At 32.6% G+C, this 11,197-nt stretch overlaps 1 protein-coding gene across 1 annotated transcript; it reads right to left on the bottom strand.

Annotated features, from left to right (window-relative positions):
- Positions 1 to 10,472: 10,472 nt before the first annotated feature.
- On the bottom strand, positions 10,473 to 10,865 carry LOC140014658 (uncharacterized mitochondrial protein AtMg00820-like). Its single transcript, XM_072065741.1, has one exon. The coding sequence runs from the start codon at positions 10,863 to 10,865 to the stop codon at positions 10,473 to 10,475; it is 393 nt and encodes a 130-aa protein (XP_071921842.1).
- Positions 10,866 to 11,197: the final 332 nt, after the last annotated feature.

The following is an 11,197-nucleotide window of genomic DNA, read 5'->3' as shown; positions in this document are numbered from 1 at the left end:
TTGTATGATAAAAATGATTATTTGGTTATTTTTAGTTTATTTCAAATTTTTTTACATATTGTAAGTTGTTTAAACAAATATAATGACAATATGTTTAGATTTGCTATAAAAGAAGAGAAATGAATTAAAAATGATCAAAGTCATTTTTAACCTTGATTTTACATTGAATATTTAGCTAACAATCTAAAAGAGTGATTTACAAAGTTGTTATTAATGTTATATGCATAAAAAAATAATGCCAAAATAAAAAAATATAATTACACAACTATGGGGGCACCTGCGGGGGTATGGGGTGGGGAAGGGAAGGGTTAGAAAAAACAGGGGATGAGGTGGGTGGAAAGATTTTATAGCATAAGAAGGGGACGGGGAGGGATTCATGCCCTACTCCTGCCCCGTTGTCATCCCCATTTGCAACCCCTATTGGTCCTATTCACAAGACGTCTCTCATATTTTTATTTTTGTGTATTCAATAGAGGTGTCCAAAGATTCACTCATAGTCATCTTCTAGACTTCAAAACTAAATTAAATATGAAAAAAAATCTCAATCAACTCCCTGGAAGGTAATTAAGATCAAAAAAAAATTGATGAATTTTGGCAACCATAATTTATAGACCGCAAGATTTTGTGTTTATTTTAAGGATTAACTCCACATTGCACTCCTAAACTTGTACTAAATTTTCACTTTACACTCTAAATTTTTATTTTCGATTCTTTGCACCCTTAACTCAGGATTTTGAACACTTTGTACTATAAACTCTCAAGTTTGTCGCACTTAAATCCAATAAATAACAATAATGCCAAAAGTAGTCAAAAGAAGCTAAGGTATTGCAGCTAGAACAAAGCGATACGTTATCACTAATTTGTATTGTTCTTTATTTCGTTAATTTTATTAACACTATTAGTGATGATGATCATATGAATCAATAATAATGTGCTAATATCAGTCAAAAAGTGTCAAGGGATTGGAGTGAAAACAAAATGATACGTAGTCATCAATTTATACCGCCCTTTTATCTAGTTAATTTTGTTAATGTTGTCACGGATTGGACTAAAATGGGATAAACTTGAAAGTTTAGAATATAAAGTGTCCAAAATCGAGAGTTCATAATACAAAGTGTCCTAAATAAAAGTTTAAATTATAAAGTGAGAAAGTGGTATAAGCTTGAGAGTGCAAAGTGGAATTGCTTCTCGTTTTAACCAAAGTCTCAAGTTGCGCAAATCCAGAAAACAAAATCTCAAGCCATGCAATAGCAAATCAATAACAAATTATTCCATTTATCTTTGTGGCTTGCTTGAAAATAATTCTAAATACATCGCAAATTAAAGTATATAAGTCAACACTTGGTGTTTCAAGTTGGCTAAAGAGAGGAGACTAATTAAAAAAAAGAGAAATAAGAGGAGGGGAAGAAGAAATAAGAATGGGTTGAAGAGTTCTTTGGGCAACGGAAAGACGAGGACAGGTACGAGGTGTTCAAATAATTGAGAAAAGAACGGAGTGGGAAGGAGTTGCCGAATTGACGGGAAAAATTTGAAGGAAAGCACGAGAGTCGCAAGAGTGTGGCTTTTGATGCAGCAAAATAGATGATTTCAAAGTAGGGGTAGATAAAAATACCTAGTAACCCGAAAATCCAACATATTTGATCTGATTCTATCCAAAAATTAGAATACTTGATTTGTATTATTTAATCGAGTCAAAAGAAGATTGGATATCTATTTATATGTGGGGTTGGTTAGGGTTATATAGTTAAAAATCTACGGGTATTCGACCCATTTCGCATATATATATTTTTTATTTTTATACACATATTATAAAATAATACTTTTAGAGTTAAATAAGCAATTCCATTGAACAAATTGCATTACAAATATGGAAGACTATAGGTTATTTACAAGATTCATTTGTAGAGGTAATGATCTTATATTTTTTAGAAAAGAGTTTCACTAATGTGAAATATATAACTAAAAAATGTGCTACTTATTTCAAATTTTTATTGATTTTGAATTCTTTTAATTTTTTCCTTTTTTCTTGTATTGTCTTCCCATGTTTGTTTCTTGGTGGGGGACTTTTTTGAGAAAAATCTTTATTAATTTTAGATAAATATGTAAAAATACAAAATTAAATTAGTATCAATCACTTCTAAAAAAATTACATGATAAGCAGGGCGGGACGAGTATTCGTTGACTCGATCCTATCTCATCGAGTACCCAATATGCAGGACGAATAAGAGTCAGAAAATGACTGACCCATAAGGTACAGATCGAATCAGCTAAATGGTGCACGAGGCAAATACCCGACCCGTGCCCAACCCTATTTCAAAGCGAGGAGAGGAGAGAGAGAAGTCAACGAGATTATAGTTTGTTTATAAGATTCATTTGTAGAGGTAATGATCTTATATTTTTTAGAAAAGAGTTTCACTAATGTGAAATATATAACTAAAAAACGTGCTAATTATTTCAAATTTTTATTGATTTTGAATTCTTTTAATTTGTTCCTTTTTTCTTGTATTGTCTTCGCATGTTTGTTTCTTGGTGTGAGATTTTTTTGAGAAAAATCTTTATTAAATTTTAGATGAATATGTAAAAATACAAAATTAAATTAGTATAAATCACTTCTAAAAAATTACATGATAAGCAGGGCGGGACGAGTATTCGCTGACCCGATTCTATCTCATCGAGTACCCAATATGCGGGACGGATAAGAGTCAAAAAATGACTGACCCGTAAGGTACAGATCGAATCAGCTAAATGGTGTACGAGACGAATACCCGACCGGTGTCCATCCCTATTTCAAAGCGAGGAGAGGAGAGAGAGAAGTCAATGAGTTGACTCAGTTGATGACATAGCCACTTTCTCATAAAAGTAGTATATTGATGGATAATTTGTAAGAATTATATAAATGACCTATGATTTTAGAGATATGTCATCATTCCTAAGGTATGCTCTCACCAGTGATGGTGATAGAAGGGAAACGATTCCAAATTCTTTTTATAAAGAAGGTATGACACAAAAGTGGCACACGTGATTGTCTTAGTGGCGTCCCGACAAGAGCCTAATTTGGTTGATGTGGAACGATTCCAAATTTTTTTTATAAAGAAGGTATGACACAAAAGTGGTACACGTGCTTGTCTTAGTGGCGTCCGAACAAGAGCCTAATTTGGTTGATGTGGATATACTTTAACTCAATTTATAATGAGGAAAATATTAAAATGAGAAAAGTTGAAACCATTCCAAATCCAAAGTATACGCCAGTTGGGCCTTTGGCCCAATGTGGAAATATCCGATGCCGCCCATCCCGTTGAAAGTCCCCGTTGGAGACCTGATTTAGAATACTCCAGAAAGCAGAGAAGCAAATAAAAACCAGAGGGGAAATGATCAAAAAGTGTAGATTAGGGGAAGAATTCGAAAAAAAAGACCGTTTTTCCTCTGGCAAAATTGAAGAATGAAAAATTCAAAATAATGACCGTTGTTTTTTTCCTCTGGAGAAATGTCCAATTCTTGAAGTCTGGCAGTCTTGTTCTCTCTATATATATACTGTCTATATTTCAATTATTCAATCACGATTCACAGACAAAGAACACGCACTTTCACACACAGTAGGTCTTCCATTTTATTTTGTTTTCCGAAATTTTTAATTCAAATTGGGCCCAATTTGAATGCTTTTTTAAAAAAAAATCATGATTTTTTCTGGTCTTCTTCATTTTCTGAATTCTTATTCTTTGATTTAATTAATTCAAAACTGTGTGTTAGTGTGTGTTTGGTGTCTGAGAGAAAGGGAGGAAAGAACAGAGAAAATAAATTTGAGGGGTTTTGATGAAGATTCTGGCCTTCTGCTATACATGGAAACCAGGTAAAATCCACTGTTTTTGCTGATCTTTGTTTCTTTTCTTTAGTCAGTCATAGGATTTCAGTTGTAAGAGTTTTGAATTTTACTACGAATTTTTTTGATTTCTGACAATTTTCTAGGATCATGATATTCTTTCCGTTTCTGCATTTATAGGCTTCTGAAAAAGATTGTGGCTTTTTCTCTAACCAAAAAATTCAGGTAAAGTTCCTTTTTACTGCATTTATAGTTGTCAAATTTTTGTTAAAATCTTTGGAACTTCAAAAAAGTTGATGATTTTCTAGACCATGTAATGCTGTTGTATATATATGTTCTGTGTTTATTCTTTTAGCTTTTCGACAAGGATAATTTCAGAAACCTCCCTTGCGGTATTTAATAATTTCATTTAGCTTTTTCAAGATTTTAAAAATTACACGTATCTCCCTTATCATTTAAAATGACAATACTATTTTTAAATATTTTAATGAAATTCCTTTGTTTGGTATGTTTATGCTTAGAATGACTTTTAAAATTATTTTTTTTCCTTCTTATTTTTTTTTTTAATTTTTTGCCAATAAAACTGTAGAACTATCACTGTTACCTCTAGTGTCTATTGTAACAATTTTCGAACTAGTGATTTTTTTGATGAATTAACTTTATATGCAATCCAATGTTTTTGCTGATCTTTGTTTTCTATTTTTTGGTGTGAAAATTAATAATAAATCAAAAGGAAATGGCCCAAAAACCACTACTAAATTATAATAATCCCACTACTCGAAAAATTCATAAATTCTAAATGAATTATTTTAATATTTTCTTTGCTATTTTATAAATTTAAATCCATAATAAGATACCATCAAATGTATTCTATCATAGTGATAAAATTATTATTATAGTTGTTTATTAAATAGTAGGTATGGGCATGAAAAATTTGGCATCTTTTTCTTATAACTATACTAGATAATCTTATAATTGTATGGGAAAATAAATTAAGACTCATTGCACAAGGGCATTTTTGAGTATTCATTTAAAAATTTGACCAAGTCCTTATTATTTTAAGGTTTTGTTACTAAATTTATCAAATCAAGGGAGGTAGGCGTAATTTTTCAAATCTTAGGGGAGCTTAATGAAATTGTTAAAAACTTTAGGGGAGGTTTCTGAAATTATTCCTTTCGATAAAATTTGTGTTATCTGTGCATGTTTCTTTCTTTCTTTGTTTTTTTTTCGGGGAATATCTGTGTTATTTTTGTGACATGATTATTTAGGCATTCAGAGCATTTCTTGGAAACGTGGTGGAAAAAGTAAAAAAAGAAAATCTTCTTGGAAGCCTGTAGAACTCTTTACTGGTGAATTCTGTGTTTTTTTTCTTTTTGCTGGTTTACTTAGTTGATATCCTTAAGTATTGGTCTTCATCTTTGTTGTGATCATACTCATGTGTTGATTGGTAAGTGGAAGGTGGTTTTAATGAATGTCCTGGATGTTAGGAATAAATGAACGGTATCAAAGTTTGACTTGATTCATTGTTTCACACAAGGCTGTGAAGCAAGATCTTTGTTGTTGGTAAACAGAAATATTGGATTGAGTGGAAGTGTGAAGTCATTTCTTACACAACTTTATAGAAATATTTATTCTCTTAACAAAATAAAAGGAAACAAAAATATATATCTGCCCTTCTACAGGACTTATGAAGCATGTTATTAGGGCCTTTCTGTAAAAGAACCCTCAGATCTTCTACTGGTTATTGACTATGTTGAAGCTTTAGAAGGCCATATTTGACTTGATATAAGTTTGCGGATGGACAGTGGAAAGATTAGGCTCCCGAGGTTGTTGTTTGATGGGATTAGGATCTATTAGTTATTTTTCTAAGTTGCTTCAGCAGATTTTTAAAATTCTTTAAGTTGGGATTAGTTTACAGCTTACCTCATTGTCGTATATCTACTGTTTTGAAAAGCATGGGGCACGGATGTCCAGAAATGATTTAGTCTTGTTCTTATCCCTTTGGGTATCAGCTCTATTCACTTAAATCATGGTTGTTATTGGTTTATTTGTTCACTTGTTTTTTAATGAATGTGTTAGGCAACTGAAATTGCATAATGAGGCACTTGATTTTAGAACACTAAGACTAATTTTAGAATTCTTGACTCTATGATAGGGATTATTTTACTAGATATAGTTTCTCACGCCTATTGCTAGAGGAGGAAATGGTAGGCTGAGAGATTAGTACATTTATGAGCCAGCCAAATTTAAATTACTTTGATATTCCCTTGACCAAATAGGGGAAAATCAAGAACAAAATGCTACAGTTTTTTGCTTTTCCTTTTTCTGGAGATAGCGTGATCATATCCAATATGTTTGTTGGACCAAATGTGTAATACTAGCTTCTATAGGGATGTTTTATATGATGAATCCCTGTGGTGTTGGGGTAATTATCCATGTTAATACCTTTTTGGTTTGGAAATTTTATTAGTTTCGAGGCCAAGTTTGGTCCTTGTGGTGTTTCAGGTTCAAATCAGTGTAGGATTCACCCAACTATTCTTTCTTTATATATTAGATCTAGCAAATTAATCAGTTTATTTGGTTAAGTGTCACTGCAGAGTGAAGTGTTTCAGTTTATTTGCTTAAGTGTCTTTGTAGGGATAAAGATATCCAGTAAAAGGATGTTCTTACATAAATGAAGAAAAGATTGAACATCTGCTTTGTTGATGCATGCTGGTCCTTTAATCTGAATAAATTCTGTTTTAATAACTTGACAAAGAGAAGATACGTAAAGATAATAAAGCGTATCACCAGTAACAGTTCTCTGAAAGTGTGTTTTCTTGAGTAAATTATGGTATTATCAATCAGCATCGCATGCTATTTTCCTCCATGCTTTAAACCATTTTAGTAAATTATCTTTGTTGCACTTGTTGTGCTTGTTTTGATGATAAAAATGCTAAATTGTGATGATAAAAATGTTTGTTTTTATGTCATTCATGGCTCTAGTTTATGATGATAAAAATGCTAAATTGTGGTAGTTATGCTAATTCATGGCACTAACCTGGAGATTGAATCTACTTGGTCTTCCCCCCCCCCCCCTTTTGGGAACATTTTGTCTTATTGCTAAGCAATAATAAGATGCTACACTGATTGTGTTTTGTTTTTGGTTGGAATTTGGAATTAAATTTTGAGAGATATTCTTTAATCTTTCAGATCAGTTTTCTTCGTAGAATGCTTACAAGTACTTGGAGCAAATACTCTAGTCAAGTTTGTTGGATCTTTGTCTGTATTTTGACATGAATCATTTCAGCTTGAATTTCAATGTTACAGTACAGGGTCCTTAAGAATTATGATATCGACCCACAGATTATTGGTTCAATTGTTGCAGACTGTGTTATAATAGAGTGAAATGTCTGTTTGTGCTTAAGCTTGAGTAGTTTGATCTTGAATTTTTGTAGAGTGTTATAGGAGAATGTCTCTGGACTATTGTTTGTTCTGCATCTTTTCAACATTTAGAACCATCTACCTACCCAAAAAAAACTTTTAGAACCATCTTATTTAAACAGAGAATCTTGAAGAATATTTTATGGGCATATAACCTTATATATATAGTTTTGTGATCTAGGACTCTAGGAAAGTTTTGTTGGATCTCTGTTTCTACTTAAGCATGAGATATTTCAGCTTGAAGTTTGAGGTTACGGTGCAGAAACTTTAAGCATTGTGATTTCAAGCCACGTATTATGGGGTTCAATTGTCATAGTGTTATAGGAGAATCAAATCATTGTTTATGCTTAAGCATGAATTATTTGAGCTTGAAATTTGAGGTTACATTGCAGAATCATTAACGTATTATGATGCACAGCAAAAGATTGTTGGGGTCAATTATTTTCGTGTTATTGCGGAATGCTGCTTTGAATAATGTGGTCAAGCTTTGTTCTGGATCTTTTCAATAGAGAATATGATCTTATTGATCACTTTGCTAGAATTGACTTGCTTTGTAGAAAGGTATTAAGTAGAAGAATCTTGAAGGAATATGTTATGGTTCTTTAGTTGTATACATTTGCTTTTCTTGGAGGCTGAATCTCGTGATCCATGCTGTTCTCAGAAAAATATGTTGTGATTATAGTCAAAAAATTATCTTATTAAGCAGGAAAATCTTGCTTAAGTGTGAGATAGGTATTAAGCAGGAAAATCTTGAAGAAAATATGGTTCTATGACCTTAAAGGATATTTTTCTTTTTTTCAGAGGTTGAACATATTGTGAGCCAAAGCTGTTCTAGAGGACTAGGTGATTGTTTAGTATTCCAAATACTGTATGAGACAAATATAGGTCCCACTATCCTATAAATTAGCGCACAACATTATACATAACATAATCTTTAAATTCCCTTTAGGATAACATATTACAAAGGCTTAAGTATGCCTGATTTGACGATCTGTTAAGTTTTGTATGTCGGATAATATCTTTTGCATTGATTTGTTGCATTTAAGTATGCCTTGGTTCCTAAGTTCATCGAGTATCAAAATAGCTAGTAAAAGAATATGCAGTTACTTGGTTTAACCAAAATTATGGTTACACCGGAATTGGAAGGGTGTCCACAGGCCTTCCCTGGTCAATTTGAAACACAGATGGCATCTGCCAAAGTTCCATTTGCAATTAAGTTGAGTTTGTACTCTTAATTAAACTTAACATGATCTAATTATGCTAATTAAGTTAATATGTTGGATTACTTTTTTCTTAGGTTATATAGTTTTATGACTAATCTGTACTGGATCTCTTCATTGCTGGTTTATACCACTTTTGTAGTTGAGCTTAGTTTTGGGGCTAGTAGGTACCTAGTACTAACAATACCTTTACATTTGATTATTTAACTTGTAAAAGGTTCGGTGAATCGTGACCTTGGCTTTAGTGGGTTCCTTTACAGTAGTCAAATTGGTAGTAGTCTTTGCCTAGGTGGGAAATACTCTTTACTATAAAAAATACTCTTTACTATCGAAAAGTAAGCGTTGTACCAGAAATGTTCGTATCAATCATGATAAGTAACAATGTCCTTAGTACTAAAGCTCTCTCTCTCCACGCCAAGATCCATAAGACGAAATGCGCACGCCTAGGAAATAAAGAGTATTTTTGATAGTAAAGTGTATTTCCAATTTGACTTTAATTGAGTATCCTGGTTTCATGATAGCTTTAGAGAACTTAGTCATTATCATTCTCATAAATGCGACCCCACATTTACTATCACATAAGTAACTCTACTATAGGTTCTGAAGAGCTCTTATAGTTGTCATTAAATACTTACGCATACCCTACAACAATCAACAACAACACATGTTTATCATAGAAATGAGCAACTCATGTGCTTTATCTATTTGAGTATTATCCAATCAGTTTGCTTATTGAACCTAGACCATGGGATCTCCAATCTGCTAGGTTAGGTTTCCACCGGATTTTATTCATTGATTAGCTTTAGACCCATTCCTCTCGATAAGAACTTGACTTGCTCTCTTGGTAGGCCTTTAGTCAAAGCATCCGCTAAATTTGCCTTTGATTTTATGAATTGAATGGAAATAATTCCATTCGAGAGCAATTGTCTAATTGTATTGTGTCTGCGCCTAATATGCCTTGACTTACCATTGTATACACTATTTTTAGCTCTAGCTTGAGCAGCCATACTGTCACAATGTATACAAATGGCTATGATAGGCTTTGGCCATATTGGAACGTCCTTTAGAAAGTTTTTAAGCCATTTTGCTTCTTCAGCAGCTTTATCCAATGCTTCAAACTTTGATTCCATTGTAGAACGTGCAATACAAGTTTGTTTTGAGGACCGCCATGATACCGCTGCTCCACCTAGTGTAAATATATATCCACTAGTCAATTTGGTTTCTGTGTTATCTGAAATCCAGTTAGAATCACTGAATCCTTCTAGAACAGGAGGATACTTTGTATAGTATAGTCCTAATTTGAAGTAAACTTCAAATATCTTAGTATTCTATTTAATGCTTTCCAATGGTCATATCCTGGACTACTTGTATATCTACTTAGCCTATTTACAGAATAAGCAATATCAGGTCTAGTAGAGTTCATCAGATACATCAAACTCCCAATAACTTGAGAGTACTCCAATTGATGAATTGGATCTCCTTTATGTTTTTGTAATTTGCAATTAGCATCAAAAGGAGTTACTGCTGGTTTACAATCCATTTGATTAAACCGTTGCAGTATTTTTTCAATAGAATGAGATTGGATAAGGACATATCCTTCATCATTTCTTTTGACTTTAATGCCCAAAATTACATTTGCTTGACCTAAATCTTTCATGTCAAACATTGAACTCAACAATTTCTTTGTTGAGTTCATTGCATCCTTACTAGTTCCTATTGTGAGCATATCATCAATATACAAGCATACTAAAATATAAGAATTCTTCATTTTCTTGTAGTACAAACATTTGTCACATTCATTTATCTTAAATCCACGTGATAACATCGCGTGATCAAATTTCTCGTGCCATTGCTTAGGTGCTTGTTTAAGTCCATAAAGAGACTTGACAAGTTTACACACCTTATTCTCTTGATTTTTGTTCACAAAACCCTTCGGTTGTTCCATATAAATTTCTTCATCTAAATCACCATTCAGAAAGGCTGTTTTAACATCCATTTGATGTATATCCATGTTATATGACAGTTATTGCTATTAACATCCTTATAGATGTAATTTGAGAAATCGGAGAATAAGTATCGAAATAATCCAATCCTTCCTTTTGCCGATAGCTTTTAGCTACTAGACGTGCTTTGTACTTGTCTATAGAACCATCGGCTTTGAGTTTCTTCCTGAAAATCCACTTACAACCAATTGGTTTACTTCCTGGTGGAAGATCAACCAATTTCCAAGTATTGTTTTGCAAAATAGATTGGATTTCACTATCAATAGCTTCCTTCCAGTAAGGAGATTCAGGTGACCTCATAGCTTCACTATAAGTTCTTGGTTCTTCTTCAGTTAGATAACTGATAAAGTCTGGACCAAAATCTTTAGAGATTTTTGTCCTTTTGCTTTTTCTTGGTTCCATGTCTTGATCTTTTTAACTTTTAATTTAGGAGACTCATTTTGATTCTCGTCATAACCTCTTTTCTTTGAGCTTGTCTCCTTATCTATAAGGCAAAATTCCTTCAAAAAATTCAGCCTCATTGGACTCAACAATCGTATTAATATGAACACTTGGATTCTCAAATTTAATTACTAAGAACCTGTATGCTACGTTGTGATTCGCTAAACTGATAAAAACACAATCAACAGTCTTAGGTCCTAACTTTGTCCTTTTAGGTATAGGAATTAAGATCTTTGCTAGACAACCCCACACTTTTAAGTGTTTTATATGTTGGTAACCGTCCTCTCTATGTC

This window comes from Coffea arabica, chromosome 9e (genome assembly GCF_036785885.1).
Source record: "Coffea arabica cultivar ET-39 chromosome 9e, Coffea Arabica ET-39 HiFi, whole genome shotgun sequence".
Classification (NCBI taxonomy): Eukaryota; Viridiplantae; Streptophyta; class Magnoliopsida; order Gentianales; family Rubiaceae; genus Coffea; species Coffea arabica.
This window is presented reverse-complemented; position numbering and strand designations above follow the sequence as displayed.

Bases quoted from the DNA above. Each gene is read 5' to 3' on its own strand.
- LOC140014658 (XM_072065741.1), bottom strand. From the start codon at position 10,865: ATGGAACCAAGAAAAAGCAAAAGGACAAAAATCTCTAAAGATTTTGGT.